The sequence below is a fragment of the Zingiber officinale genome, chromosome 2A (genome assembly GCF_018446385.1).
Source record: "Zingiber officinale cultivar Zhangliang chromosome 2A, Zo_v1.1, whole genome shotgun sequence".
Classification (NCBI taxonomy): Eukaryota; Viridiplantae; Streptophyta; class Magnoliopsida; order Zingiberales; family Zingiberaceae; genus Zingiber; species Zingiber officinale.
This window is the reverse complement of record NC_055988.1, coordinates 168136062-168152414: the sequence shown is the minus strand read 5'-3', so window position 1 is coordinate 168152414 and position 16353 is coordinate 168136062. Positions and strand designations below refer to the sequence as shown.

Here is a 16353-nt window from a genome sequence, read left to right as displayed (position 1 = left end):
TTTTCAGTTATATTTGATTGTACTCCAAGTAAGTCATCAAGAACAAATGTCTCTTATATTAAGATGTGTTGATATTTCAACAAGTCAAATCAAAATAGAAGAATATTTTATAGAATTTTTAAAAGTAGATGATACAAGGAAAAGATCTTTTTGATACGCTTATTAATATAATAAAAAAAATTGAACTGAATGTAAATGCGACAAGGATATGATAATGGGGCTAATATGAAAGGTAAACAACAAGTTGTACAAAATATATTGTTAGATATAAATTATAGGGATTTTTATACACCATGTGGTTGTTATAGTCTTAATTTAGTACTATGTGATATGACTAATTCTTGTTCTAGTGCTATAACATTTTTTTGTGTGATACAACGTATTTACTCATTATTTTCTTCTTCTACAAAATGATGGAAAATTTTACAAGACCATGTTTCTAATTTAACTCTTAAACCATTATCACAAACATGTTAGGGAAGTCATCTTGAAAGCGTTAAAGCAATAAAATATCAAGCTCCGCAGATAAAAGAAGCTTTATATAAACTTGTAAAAACTAGTGATGATCCTAAAACAAAAAGTGAAGCAAATTCTTTAGACATATGAGTTTGAAATTTTTGAATTTTTATTAGGTATGATATATTATTTGCAGTTAACACTGTTAGTAAATTTTTACAATATAAAGATATGAACATTACTATTGCATTAGATCAGTTTAAAGGTCTTGTTTCTTTTTAATGATTATAGAGAAAATGAATTTATATTTGCTGTGATTTCTACCAAAGAGATTGCAAATGAAATGAATATGGAACCAAACTTTCATGAAAAACATGTAATTAGAAGAAATAAATAATTTGATGAGAATAAAATTAATGAAGTGAAACTTTCACTTAAGAATCTTTTAAAATTAATTACTTTAATTATATTATTGACTATGCTATTTCTTCACTTCAAAGTAGATTTGAATAATTTAAAATAAATGAAGATAATTTTAATTTTTTATATGACGTAGAAAAGTTAAAATGGCTTGATGATGAGTTTTTAAAAATAAAATGTTTAAATCTTGAAAACTTTTGAACACATGATATGTTATTGATATTGATGGTTTAGATTTATTTTTAGAATTAAAAGTTTTAAAAGAAAAAATAAATCCAGAATTAAAAAACACACTTGAGGTATTAAACCTTATAAAAAAAATTAAATTCTTTTCCTAATGCATGGATAGCTTATAAAATATTATTAACTATACCTGTTAGTGTAGTTTCGGCAGAAAGAAGTTTTTCAAAATTAACATTAATAAAGTCTTATTTAAGTTCAACAATGTCTCAAGAAAGATTAAATAATCTAGCAATTTTATCAATTAAAAAAATATTATCAAAACTCGAATAAAAAAATTTAATTAATAATTTTGCATCTCAAAAAGTTAGAAAACTAAAATTTACATAAAACTTTATTTTAAATTAATATTTTATTTTAAAAAAAATAAATCCACTATTATTGGTCCCAAGTCCGAATGAAAAAGGGCGAGTGAATTTTTTTTAAAAAAATATTAAAAGCCTAAATGTTTTCTTTTGTCTAGGGCCTCATAGAACCTTGAAACGACCCTGTTGTCGACCTACTTTATTAGTTAAACTATGAACCATCTAAATGCTCTCAAATACTTAGGTACTCTAGTGCTCAAATAGTTTGATAGATCACTGCATTGGCAACTTGGATTAGCTCGGTAAGTCAGCAACTTGACTTAGCTTGACTCAGTTTGGCTAAGTGTGACTCGGATAAATATCACTAAACAAGATGATTGGGCTAGCTAGAGATGGGACCATATAGATATATTCCATCCGAATACTGATAGTATGGGTTTTAATTTAGAATTATGATATTATCATTTTGTTATCGTGGTATTCTTTATGTGCATTTTGTTATCATTTTAATTATCAATGTTCTCTGTGCTAATGTAATTTTAGAGATCTAACTAATCTTATTACGATTTTTTATTTTATTTTATTTGCTGTAAACGATTATTTAGTAAAAATAATGACAAAGACTGACTAAAGAGAATAGGAAGTAGTTGTGCGCCTCCATGAGTCAATATAGTTGCTTGAGATTGTAACCCTTCAGAAGCTATTTGTTAGTCGAATAAAATAGAAGTTGTTTGATATTTCAACCCTTTAAAAGCTATTTATTGGTCGAAGAAAATACACAGAGCACGTGCAATTTTGTCTACGCCAACTTAAAATACACAAATATCTCAATTTGTATAGTTGAATTTAAACTATCAATATTTCTGATATCGATAGAACTGAAAAAAGAAGCAAACTCTGCTCTGCAGAAATAAATTCATCTGTGGCAATGATGTGGGGAGAGGCAATTCCTCTCTCACACTTCACGTCATAGAATTCATGTTCCACCTAAATAAATATGACTGTATAAAAGAGAAATCCGAATACACACAACAACAAATGAGACCTTTAAATTGTCCATCAATATCTGATAGTAAAATTGAAGAATGCAATGGATTTGTTGAACAATTAATATCAGATTTCCTGTCTGTTGAAGAATTGCCTTCAGCTTTCAGTGCAAAGAAGGCGAAGCAATGACGGAGTTAGTTGAGCAGTTTGGACGGTTTATAAATACCTACGGGGCTCAAAAGGAGAACACGCCTTTGGGTACCCGAGTTTCAGTCGGGGCGGGAAACGGGCGATTTTGGGAGGCCCGAAGGCGAAAATTAGGAAACCTCCTCTTTCCCTCTCTCTCGGTCCTGTGGAAACCCTAGGCGGTCCGAAACCCTTCGGCTCTGCTTCGCCCCGTCGCCGATGGTGCTCGCGGCGGAGGAGTTCTTCCACGAGGAGGAGGTCGAGCACCCCGTGCGCTACCTGCCGCTCGGCCGAGTGTACTCCTCCTCCGTTCCCTGCGTCAGCCCTAGCGGATCCTCCTCCGTCGCGTCCAAGAAGGTGAAGACCAGGATGACCGGCGAGTCGGCGGGCGGGGGCGAGGAGGTGGGTTGGAAGGATAAGCCCTCGGATGTCGGGCCTGTGGGAATGTGCAATGGTGACGCCGCGAAGCCGTTACTGGTCTACCAGCGGAGGGCTAAGCGTCCCCGGATCGAATCGGGTTCGGAACAGTCGGGTAAGGGAGATGATAAGGGGAGGCTCGACGCCGCGGCTGAGTCGCTCGGGGATGTGAGGATTGTTAAGGCGAGGACATGTATGAAGTACGAATTGCTTAGGTTGGGATCTGGTTCCGGTTCTTTGAGCGGCATGTCCGGGTTGCGATTGCGATCAAATGAAGGCCGTAAGAGGGTCAATTTTTCTGAGGTGAGAAAGAACGTTCATGGTCCTCAGAAGGATTCTTCTGGGTGGAGCAAAGTGAAAAAATGGGTAGAGTGAGTTCTTCTTCGCCACTATGCCGCTTATTTAATACTGAATTGTGCTTCATGGGAGAAGTTGAATTGTTTTTCTCTTGGATTTTTTAGCAGCAGTATGTACTTAGGTGCTTCCTCTGTTCTTGTAGGTTGGAAATTGAAGGCGTAGATCCGCATGCATTGATTGGTTTGGAATGCAAGGCAAGTAATTCCCATGACTGTCTGAGTATCCGACTAAATGATTTTCTGTGGATATCAGCTTTTAACTGAGGCTTTTCAGGTTCTCTGGCCTATAGATGATGATTGGTACAAGGGTTCCATCACGGAGTACAATTCAAACACCAAGCAGCATAGAGTATGTATTGGATTTTGTCTGGTCAATCGTTCATTAATCTCCTAACACCTCCCCAAAACCATCAGTTTGGAAGCTTCATCTTTTGCTTGCTGTACATCGTTTCTCTTGTTTAGTTCTTTCGTGGTATTCCCTTAAATGAAATAAGGAGCCTGTGATATGTTCTAGTTCGCTTATGGAAGTTTGAAAGCTCATTTGCTTACTTTCTGTGATCGTTCTTCTGATTTTCTTTTTATCATGATTAATTGCTGATATGTTAACAGTTAATATGCATTTTCCTACATATCCCTAAATCGTTACTCAATACACATTATGCCTTATCTTTTAACTCAAACAAACTCAACTTAATGCAGGTTAAATATGTGGATGATGATGTCGAGCATTTGATTCTCTTGAATGAAAAGATAAAGTTTCATTTATCTTGTGTAGAAATGAAAGATTTATGTTTGAAATGTGGTGTCCCCAATTTAGAGAAGAAAGGCCTCAATTACAATGAATTGCTGGCTTTAGCACTTAACTTTCATGATTGTCAAGGTCTTGAACCAGGTGAACTTGTATGGGCAAAACTTACAGGTATGTGTAAATTTATGGTGTAGTTATCTTATATGTTTCTTGCTGATTACAAATTAGGTATTTGTATATGCAGTAAGTTGATTGAACTTTGAAAAGATTTTCTTTATGATTATCTTCATAATTATTTAAAATGTTACTATTGTAGATGTTGGGATTAAATTTGATGAACGCTCTCGACACTATTTGAAGATTTAATATGATAGTTACTATTGTAGATGGTTGAGACTGAATATTGCAAGATCCATCAAGATGCTGCAAGATCCATCAACATAGCATCTTTTTGTGTTTTCTCTTGCTCTCACCCTATGACCATCTGTTCTCAAATCTGACTTCGACATTATTTATTAAATCCACATTTTGGTGCTAGTAATATTTAGTTGAAATAATGTACTAAAAAAGGACCAGTTGCCATGAAGGCACAACATTGAGTATTTCATTCTTGTTTTATAATAGGAATTTCTAACATGATTGAATATGCTATTCTTATAATGTAGTTTCATGGAGGAAGCTAGACTATAATAAAGTTGAATAAATATGTGTGATTACTTCATATTTACTTAGTCACCTGTGCTTGAACATTTTAAATCTGCCATTGGTAGCATTTGGATATGTTTGCTCAAACTGGAGCACAAGGATACAGATATGCTTTTGCATTAATGAATTATGAGGCCAACTTTTTTCTTGATCTAAGTAGCTTCTAATACATTGCTTCACATTTGATTGCTAGATTGAAATGCCAACAGTTGGGACTACTATCATGAACATCATAATTTTGTATTTGTCTTTGCTAGATGGGCTGCAGATGTTTGGTACTTGCATAATCTTCTAAAGAATCTTCTTATTTATATACATTCTCACTGACAGGGCATGCTATGTGGCCAGCAGTTGTTGTTAGTGAATCAAATTTTGGTCCTAAGAAGGCTTTGAAGCCCTCCCGGACAAATGAATCTATCCTTGTACAGTTTTTTGGGACTCATGATTTTGCAAGGTTGAGTTCTTATTTAAGAGCTGTTGTATTTTACATTATCTCATCAAAGCCATTTTCTCTACTTTTTTAAAAAAATTTTGGATTGGATACTGAAGATTTCGGATCTTAGAATAAAAGAGGAGCCTTACATGAAAATTGTGCTTCTTTCAGAAACCAATATGCGATTATGGATTTGTTCTTTTGAATTGTAGACTATTAAAGGTTATGTTTAATAATTGTTTTACAGGATCAAGTTGAAACAGGCTATTCCGTTTCTCAATGGCCTCCTTTCCTCTTTGCATCTGAAATGCAAGCAGGCAAGATTTTGTCAAAGCTTGGATGAAGCAAAAATGTATGTGCTTTCTTTGATATGTGATTTTCCATTCTTTCCTTTCAAAGTTAAAAAAACCATACATCCAATTGCCTGTTGCATCTAGTTTCAGCACTCTCTAAGTTGCTATGTTTCTTTGAACTTCATATAATACGGCCATTGTTTTGCTGCCATGTTTTTTCTTTCATGTAAGCAAGTTCACTGTATGAAAGTGCATATATACATCTGGCTAATAGCGTGTAGTACACATATATAATCTTTGCTTTTTATTACTTGTTTGAAGTTGAAAATGACAAGATGCCATAAACGAAATATCTTTTAAAGTCATCAGAGCTGCAACTGCTCTATTTGGTTATTGTTTCAAATCCATGAAGGTATGACCATCACAAATAGCTACATAGTGGTATCTGGAACTACTTTGCTAAAGATGTGCAACAATTGTTCCCGGAACAGGCTAACATATGGTGCAATGCATTATTTTCTGATGCATTTTCGATAGCCAGGACCTTTGTTTAGTGTTTTCTTTGTCTATACAGTGAAGAAAAATGTGAGGTGTTTTTCATAGTTTAAAGTTAATAGCTTGTCTAATCTTATAAAGCATCAACTTGCAATGGCGGGACTAAACTGATCTGCCATTAATGCATTATCTTATTCTGAAGATTTTCACAATCTAAAAATTGAGTTGTAAGATGAGTATTGCAATTTCCACTTTCTGACTCGATCACCACTAAGCTTCCTTATTGTCTTTGTATCCTTATTGTGTTTATTTTCAAATGCTATACCCTTTTCCCTGCCTTTTTGCCCTTCACTTATGTTTGAATGGCAAGTATTTCATCTGTAGCTGTATAAGTTGGACTGCACATTATTTTTTATCTTTAAAACTATTTCCCAACAGGTATTTGATTGAGCAACAACTTCCGAAGAGCATGCTGCATTTGCAAAAGTGTATTGAGGTTGATGATATTAGGGCTGGGTCTGGAGAGGACGAAGGAGAAAATTCTGATGATGATCTTTCAGCAAGCTACACAATTAGTGGGGGTGAACATACTAAAGCCTCACCTATTGAAATAGGAAATCTTTGTGTAACTAGCTTAGGTAATCAACCCTTAGAATGTTCAGCATTGAAATCCTTTTATATACTCATACAACTTGCATACATCATGCAAGCTAGTTGGTTGTAGTACAAATGCATCTGAAACTATGCTTTTCAAAATGAAATTGTAGTTATAGATCTGTATTGCAATCAATTTTCAGGAAGAATAATTTATGATTCGGATTATTTCCATAGCAAGAAGCACATTTGGCCTGAAGGATATACAGCATTTCGGAAGTTCACATCATTTAAAGGTTAGCATCTGGCAACTAATGTTGCCTTCTTGCAATTTGAGAAATCACAGCTTAGCAAAGTTGGCTTTTCACCTTCCTTTTCCTGAAGAAAAAATTCTTTTGATAAGTTGATGAATCTTTAATAACAATAATAATAATAATAATAATAATAATAATAATAATATCTAGGCCTTTCTTTTGAACTTGACTCCACTAGTTTATTTTCACCTTCCTTTTCCTGAAAGAAAAAAATTCTTTTGATAATTTGATGAATCTTTAATAATATTAATATCTAGGCCTTGCTTTTGAACTTGACTCCACTAATTTATTTTCATATACTTGTGTTGCAGATCCTAGTCTAGTCATGTTGTATAAAATGGAAATTTTGAGGAACCCTAAAATAAAAACTCGGCCTTTGTTTAGAGTCACTACAGAAGATGGGGAGCAGGTTTGATTCTTTTGTTTTTCAAATAAAATGCCATTTTATATGTATAAAGCATACAACTGGGCAAGAATAGATCTTAAACTTGCATTCCATGAACTTATCATTTAAGAGGGAATTTTAGCATGCTAAACGAACACACTTTAAAATTTTTAGGTTTGTTTAACATTATCTTGTATATTAGGAATTTTGTGTTATACGATTTCAGTTTTTGTGTTATCTCCATCATCCTTGACTACATCTGAATGCCAGATTGATGGATCAACTCCAAGTGCTTGTTGGAAGGAAATCTTTAACAGAATAAAGAATAAGCAATGCAATGGGATTCAAGTGGAACCTGAGGGAAGTGATCTTCATAAATCTGGGTCTTGCATGTTTGGATTCTCCAACTCCCAGATAGCCCAACTGATCCAGGTTTGTCAAATATTCATTTAATGCCACATTCTTTGTTGCTACATTTTCTTTGAATCATATCACTATGTGAATCCCTTTAGCTTAGTTTATGAAAATCTTATGTATAGTATTTTTTTCTCAAAAAACTTCTGTTATGATTTCTAGGTTATTTATCTATTTCTAGATTTTACTCATTTTAGTCTGAGATTTTCCATACCATCTTCATGACTGGTGTATTTTGTTTACCATACCTTTTCTTTTTCCGTGATATGTGTTTCGCTGCCGTTTAAGAACTTGCTTCTTTCTTAAATTTGGTTTATTTTGGAATTTTGTTATTGGCTCTGTTAATTTTTGACTCTCTCATACTATGATTTTTTGGTCAGTCAGTCTTACATATATTCTCTTATTAGCATGGTGCTTAGCTAGTGTCTACTAGGACAAGATCTACATAATTCAGCACCTTTACCGGTAATTGGATGATAGCATAGTTTATCTAAGTTCTTCTGGGGATTCTTCTGTCCATAAGAGTAATAAGCCATATTTAAGAGGGATATATTCTTGCTAATAGCATTCATGCTGATGAAAGGTTCGTATCTAACTCATGTCATTATACCACAGCACTGAGAAACAACCAACATGACAAGGCAACTTAAATGATTCCTTCTGTCCTTTAAGCATGCAGAAATCTGATTGCAGATGGCAATTTCACCTACTTTATTTGCTATCCATTGCTAGCAAACAACCTGATCTTTCAACATGTTTTATTTTTTAAAAGATAAGGACCAAAGGCATGTCACATTATTTATATGTAACCAGTGAAGGAGGAAATTAAAATTTTAGGCTCTATTCAATGCTGAAGATCCAATAAGGTATGGAGCAAAAAAGTTTGTAATGATTGTTTTAGGTATTGAAAAGAAATATAAAACTCAAAGGGGGAATCAGCTAATGTAATGAAACCATCGCATCATCTTGATAATTTTGAATTCAAATTAGCACATGTAGTGGAACTCTAATTATTATTCCTATTAGTTTTTCTGGAAAGTTCATCCATATAGATGTATGTTGCAAGGTTCATCCATTATAGCTGGATGATATAGGGAGAACACAATTTGTGACATCCTAGTTTAGTTTCACAATGAAAGTTGAAGTTAATATATATTAACTTATGGCATTGCTGTCTTTTATAGATACTAACTTACAAAGCTTTATAGGCTAACAATTGTGCATGTCTAATTAAGTGTGATTATTCTGTATTAATCTGGTTTCATGATGAATTTCTAAATCATTAGGAACTTCCAAATTCTAGATTGTGCTCAAAGTATTATGAAAACAGTAGCGATTCGTCCATGGGATACAGAGCTGTTCGCGTTGACTGGAAAGATCTTGACAGATGTGGTGTTTGCGACATGGATGAGGTATAGTGTTTTTGCCCTAGTGTGGAATTTCCTTCACATTAGTTTATGGCTACAAATGTTGGTTGCATGCTTCTTTCTTTATATATATATATATATATTGCTATTGATTAAAATCACTTGTGTCTGAATGGATCTCTTTTCTTATGAGTCTTTTATGAAAACAGTTGATCTATTATGCAGGAGTATGAGGACAATTTATTCCTGCAGTGTGACAAATGCCGAATTATGGTACACCTTTTCAAGTTTAATGTTACTTTGTATCCAATTGCATATAGGTCCAATTCATAATTTTTTAATACCTGCTCTTTTTTCAAGGTTCATGCCAAGTGCTATGGTGAATTGGAACCAGTGGATGAAGCTATTTGGCTCTGCAACCTATGTCGGCCTGGGGCACCAAAGAGTCCTCCAAAATGCTGTCTCTGTCCTGTTCTTGGTAAAGTTGTATAGTTATCTTAGAGATCTTTGGCATTGATGTTATCGATTAAACCTAAAACTGTAATTCTAATAGGTGGTGCAATTAAACCTACAACAAATGGTCGTTGGGCTCACCTCACCTGTGCAATGTGGATACCTGGTATTTGACAACCTATAAATTTGAGTGATAATTGATGAACTGATTGTGATTAACTTAATAAGTTTTCCACAGAAACATGCCTTGTAAATGTGAAGAGAATGGAGCCCATTGATGGAATATGCAGAATTCACAAAGTACATATTTCATTTTTTATGGACAAGTTATTGGATACATTTTGTTTTGTAATTTTTTGGTATTCTGGAACTATAACTTTACCAATTCTGCTCTCCTCAATGTAAATTTTCGGTATTGATATTATTTTCTTTGAAATGATATACCAGGATAGGTGGAAACTCTTGTGCAGCATCTGTGGGGTAGCTTATGGAGCCTGCATACAGGTTTTAATCTGTAAAATTTATTGTCTTTACCGATAGTCAAATTTCATGGAACCATTTCTTTTCCTATTTAATCAATGCCTATCAACTGTGTATGCATGCAAGCCATCTGGTTTCATCAGTAAACATGTTAACTTGATACAAATATATCTTAACAGTGCTCTCACAATACTTGTCGAGTGGCATATCATACTCTCTGTGCACGTGCTGCTGGCCTTTGTGTTGAGGTATTTGTTATCGTCAGGAATCCCTTTATTCTGGATCCTTTTTTTTTTTTTTTTTGATATCCTTGTTCATACTTCTGGGTTGCACTATTTGATATGTATTGCATTGTTTATCTTTTTGTATAAAGTTAGAGGATGAAGAAAAAGTTCATCTCATGTCACTCGACGAGGATGATGATCAATGCATCCGCTTACTTTCTTTCTGCAAGAAACATAGACAGCCATCAAAGGAAAGGCCGCCTACAGATAACAGCTTAAGTTTACCCTCAGAGCTAGATGCAAGTTTTGTTCCTGCACCCAATGCTTCTGGCTGTGCAAGGAGTGGTAAACATGTGTGCTATATGTTCTAACACAATTTGCATTATGTTATTGTTCAATTACGTAATAAATGTCATCGGACTTGCTTCTTTTGAACATTGAACATTTTTGTTTTTAATGAATAGAGCCATATAATTTCTCTGGGAGACGAGGTCAGAAACAACCTCAGGTTCTTGACACTGCATCTCGAAAACGATTGTATATAGAGAATCAGCCATATCTGGTCACAGGTTATTGTCAAAATGGAAATGATTGTGGTTTATCAAGCAGTATTTCTTCACAAGCTCAGTGCATTATGGATGATTCTAATCAGAGTGCTTCTGAGTCTGAGAAGCATGCTAGTGTTTGTTCAATGGCTGAAAAGTACAGAAACATGAAGACAACATTCAGAAAGCGTCTTGCATTTGGTCAGTTCAGTATTTTCAACTAAGTTACTCGTAGTCCAATACCTTGACATTGTATTGTTTTCACCATTCAATGGTTGTAATCCAGTAGCTTTATATATTTGTATCATTAAACATGTGTGTTTTCTCTGATAGGAAAATCGAAAATTCATGGGTTTGGTGTTTTTGCAAAACTTTTGCACAAGGCTGGGGACATGGTATGCATCAGTGATTGATTCTCTGGATTTTGTTGGATAGTTTATCTCATCAAAATAAGTATTGTTTTGATGCAGGTAATTGAGTATATAGGCGAACTTGTTCGGCCAACAATAGCAGATATAAGAGAGCGCTTCATTTATAATTCGTTAGTTGTAAGTGTTCCTTCTCTTATTGTTTCTTTATTCTGAACTACATTGTTCTAAAGATAAAATGGAGTTTTGAGTATATTTGGTTTTTGTCTTCCAAATGTATTTTCAATGGAAAGTTTATATTATAAATCACCTTACCATATGTCAGTATAGAGGATTAAATCCTATATTCAATGGAAAATAACATAATTTAAGGATTGCAGGTTTTGTTTATTCATTGACTCTATGCAAAGCTATAGATCCATTAATATGTAGATCTCTTAAATCATTATTTGTTATGTCAATTGGAGTCCTTTCATCTCATCTCTTTGTATTTCTTTCACTTTCAATTTATTGATTCAACTTGCATAACGGTAGACTCCATTGAATTTTTTTTTTGAACATGTCCATGTAATATTAATTCTCTCATTTAGATCTGTTGAAGGTGCGGCTAGATATTCTTGTATATTAATATTTTTCATTTTTAGTAATTCATTTTACCATTTTCATTTTTGTTTCATTAACTTTTATATGTATTGTTTTGTAACTGCTTATGATCCATAAACTATAATAGGTTGTGTTATGGTTTTGTAAAATTTTCTTTTGGCCATGAGGTACACAATGGTCTCACATTCTCTAAAACCTCATCTTTATTTCAACCAACTTTTTATCCTATTAATGTTTCCTTCATTGTTAACTCCTAGATGAATGATAGATCCACTACATCTATAATTCATACGGCAATTTCATATACATCCACCTCAGCTATTCCCTTCTATGATTGCAGCAAAGGTGATAACCCTCACCCCGGGGGCCCCTCCAGGACTCCCTTTTTGTATTATTGAAACTACATTCCCTTGTTCAGATTTATACTTCTACTCAATTTAAACATATGATTTCTAAAGTTTTTCTCTACAGTTCACTAATTAGCATAAGACTCGCAAGTTCATTTAATATTAATGTAATAATTAAGAACTTTTGACATTTGAGTAACCCAGTAACTACAATAAATACATCCAATCAGTTACTGCATTATCATCTTTTATCATATCGATATCCTTGTTAGACGATCGTTTCTTTTCTAAAATTCATCATAATAACTGTTTAGGAACTCTGTTCTGGTACTTATGTTCAACCAATTTTTTACTCTCTATCATCATGTCATTTTATTTGGTATTAAAATTAGCAAATAATGAGTATAAATAGTGAAAACATGTCCCTCATCATACATCTTAATATTTTTAATAGATTTAGTTTTATGTAGAATTGTTCTATATTTGCTGTCAACCAAACAAGATAATTGCAAATGTCATTTGCAACATTTGCATTTCTTTGCAATTTTTATGTAGTTATTTGCTACTTTGAACTTGCATCTCTTGGAGTATTTAAGTTCTTAATTTTGTTCTAGGAAATGCTAAGATTGATTTGCTTATCGGTCATACAAGAATCTGAGCAACCTTAATTCATTGTTTTCTTGTTATCACAATAACTTAATGTTGTGAAGGCTTATGGCTTAGTTATAAAACTTCTCTAATTAGTTTGCTACTATCTACAGATTGTTTACATTTCTGCAAGATATTGCTTGGGAAATAAATGACATAATATACCCATTTGTTTGTTGCCAAAGAGAAACACAACTACAAACACTTAATTACCTGTGCTTGTTTGCAGGGTGCTGGGACATACATGTTCCGTATAGATGATGAGCGTGTAATTGATGCAACAAGGGCAGGAAGCATAGCTCATTTGATTAATCATTCTTGTGAAGTAAAATATGTCATCTTGAATTTGATTAAAATTCTGTTGTGGAAATTTGCAAAAAACATATTTATCTCCATCTCAAAAGAAAGCAAATGCCTTCCTCTCTATCATTGATGTACTATCTAATTTCTGTTAATTGTTCCAGTTGCATTTCATTTTTTGCTTGTACTTGAACTATACATACAACAAGTTTAGTAGCCTTCCGTTTTCCATTCTTTATACTGAAATGAGTTGATAATGGCCATCTTCTATTAGTTAATCATGATAGTATATATTGTACATTTTACATTTCTCTGGATCCATGCTCTCCATTATTTATGGTGATTAGATATTAAGGTAATTCTGAAAATTATATTCTTGTCATCTTCCTAGTTTATTAGCACAAAGTACTGTTTTTTGTAGGCAATCTGAAACTATCTTGAACTCTTCCAAAATGCTGAATCTTTTAAATACATCTTTTGCGTGTTCGCTCCAATCTTAAACCAAAACGTATAAATTCCAGTGAAGCACTAGTACCAAATGGCGATCCTTTGCAGGCTGCTTTTACTTGCATATATTTTTCCCATTTTTATGCTGAAAAGTTTGTTGCATCAACCTGTTGGTGTATCTTGTATGCATCTGTCATTATGACAAACTGTTTTTTTGCATTGATATTTGAAATGTGGTTTTCTGATATGTTTTCTATTTCTGGAGATCAATATGACCAATTCATTCTGATCTGGATTTTTTTTTCTGCAATATTAGTGTTTATATATATTTCCATTTCCTTACCAGCTAATTTAAAATTCTTAATATGCTCACTTTTGCAGCCCAATTGTTATTCGAGGGTCATAAGTGTTAATGGTGACGAGCATATAATTATATTTGCGAAGCGTGATATTAACCAGTGGGAGGAATTGACATATGACTATAGGTACTGCTCGAAACATGTTCCTGTGTCTATTTTTTTTTTCCCTCATGATGTATATTCTTACTTGTAAACAATGAATCAGATTTTTCTCAAGCGACGAACGACTTGCTTGTTATTGTGGCTTTCCAAGATGTCGAGGGATTGTCAATGACACTGAAGCAGAAGAACAGGTTGCCAAAATCCATGTACCTCTAAGTGAAATAACTCAGTTGAAAGGTGAATGAGGCTTAGTTTGGTCAAGCATTTGAGCCTAGGGTGGGTATTTGATTGATAATCATCTTATTTGAGAATCTCACTATGTTTTTTATGTTTGTATTCTTTGTTTAAAAGCATATGCAAAATTTTATGCTTGAAGTGAATATCCAACACCTTGTAGTGCCATGATATATAGCTTTAGGAGTTTCCAAACATCAAAAACGTTTAGTTGTTCGTTTGAGCTTTAGGAGATTGGAAGGTCCCCAAAAATCAATAGCTAAGTGGTGATTTTTCTTATATCTGTTATCTAGATGCTATTTTGATAGTCTTGTAAACTATTTGGATCATTTTATGATAATTCCTATTTCACTTGGTTTTATTGCTTCAAAGAAAAATAGTCTAATGCCCTGACCATTTGGCCAGTTGAACTAAATTTTCCAAATAAAAATGTGAAATGAAATTTTTTCGTCCAACAATATTTTAGAGCATGTCAGTCAATAGTGTTTCTTATTACAATCCCATTTTTGAGTCTATCCACTGCATTATTGCCAATTGGTTTAGTCAGTATCAACTTCATGCTAGAATCGTACTCTTTGATCAAGTATGTTCAAGCAGGATTTTGTGGTTAAGCAATACCAAGGTGTCATTATGTTGTTTAGCCTTGAATGTGAAATCAGTTGACGAATTACTTGACAAAGTATTTTTGTATTCTAGGAGTTAACCTGTGACTTTATTTGACCTTTCATGAGATGCTATGCTTATTGCTATAATCATGATGCCAATTTTTCTCTTCGTGGTAATCCTCATAACATGTGGTTTTCTTCTATATTCCAGAAATGAATATTATGGCTGGTCTTGCAGTTTACATAGATCAATACTATGCAGACAGTCTACTTGGAAAAGCAATAGATTTATAACATCTGACAGCTACTGAACATCTTCTCTCATTCATCTACAATTCCAATCACTAATTTGTTATCCTCTTATTGCTGCAGATTTCATCGTCTCATTCATCAATTGTTTCGGCCTTGTTACTTATGCTTCTGACAAATAGTCAGATCGATGAGTATGATTCGATTATCCTAAATGAGATGTTTTTTTTTCTCACCAATACTTATGTCGTCGATTTCTTTAGTTGCATGTGATTGTTCCATGCATTTTATTTTTTTAATCTTGATTACCTCCAGAGGGCGAAAGAAAAGCCTGTGTACATAGTTCGAACCAAGAGTTATTGAACGGCATCTGTATCTGTTATCTTGTTCAATTATTTATATGACAAGTGCGTCTTCTTGTTCTGGTTCCACTTTGGAAAGCTAACTTGCTGCGGTTATTTTGGCGAGCATTCTGTTGCTTAAATGTCCTTTGGTATTTTCCATTGGAAAATGATGGGTGCAATTGTCCTTGGTAGTCTGTAAATGAGCCGAGCTTGGTCAAGCTTAGGCTTGAGCTCGAGTTTGGCTTGACTCAATTTATACTGGCTCGGCTTTAACTTGCTCGTGCAGAGTTGAGTTTGAGTTTTATATTTGGGAGAGCTTGATTTTTTTTTAATAAATAAATTAATATATTATGTATTATAAAAATATATATTATTATTGATTTATTTGGTTCAACGAGCCATTGAGCCAATAATAATTAAGTTTAAACTTGGTTTGATTTTTAATCAAGCCGGTTCAAGTTCAGTCAACTTTGAGTTTGAATTGAGTTTTGATTGAGTTATTTGTGAGCAGTTCAAGAGCGACTTGGTTCATTTGTACTCCTAGTTTTTGGGTTAAGGTTGATTAGTTGATTAAGTTTCGAGTGAATTTGGATTTGAGTTTTGATGATTAGATAATATGTTTTAGACAATATGTGAGAAGTCAAGGTTGACAAGATATAAGTCAAGTAGGTCATGGAGGACTAGATATTTGATTAGGAAAGTTTTAATTGGAGGTTATGTAAAGCAATGTCTTAACTCGAAGGTTTGACAAAGCAAAGTTCAAGTGGGTTAAGGAGGACCGTATATTTGCAAAGGGAAGTTTTTAACTGTGGTTAGGTAAAATAAAATCTAAGTGGGTCAAGGAGAATTGTATGTTGGCAAAGAGAAGTCTTAACTGTGGTTAGACAAAGCAAAGTCCAAGTGGGTCAAGAAGGATCGCACGTTACTGTG

General features: G+C 33.7%; 1 protein-coding gene across 4 annotated transcripts; it reads left to right on the top strand.

The window, feature by feature from the left end:
- The first annotated feature begins 2625 nt into the window (after nt 1-2625).
- On the top strand, nt 2626-15510 carry LOC122043149 (histone-lysine N-methyltransferase TRX1-like). 4 transcript variants are annotated; one of them, XM_042603629.1, is made up of 25 exons: nt 2629-3382; nt 3511-3562; nt 3642-3716; nt 4067-4286; nt 5151-5274; nt 5501-5605; nt 6480-6679; nt 6839-6931; nt 7261-7358; nt 7605-7766; nt 9035-9160; nt 9341-9388; nt 9476-9593; nt 9669-9734; nt 9807-9868; nt 10016-10072; nt 10228-10296; nt 10422-10617; nt 10737-11018; nt 11151-11212; nt 11288-11365; nt 13013-13108; nt 13912-14015; nt 14095-14267; nt 15203-15510. In XM_042603629.1, exons 1-24 carry the CDS (start codon nt 2814-2816, stop codon nt 14234-14236), a joined length of 3204 nt encoding a protein of 1067 aa, XP_042459563.1. In that variant the 5' UTR covers nt 2629-2813; the 3' UTR covers nt 14237-14267; nt 15203-15510. The 4 variants fall into 4 exon arrangements, 3 of the variants coding, with proteins under 3 accessions (XP_042459565.1, XP_042459564.1, XP_042459563.1); XR_006129452.1 differs by lacking the exons at nt 14095-14267; nt 15203-15510 and adding an exon at nt 12046-12133 and having other exon boundaries at nt 2626-3382; XM_042603631.1 differs by lacking the exons at nt 13912-14015; nt 14095-14267; nt 15203-15510 and adding an exon at nt 12046-12133 and having other exon boundaries at nt 2626-3382; nt 13013-13190.
- Nucleotides 15511-16353: the final 843 nt, after the last annotated feature.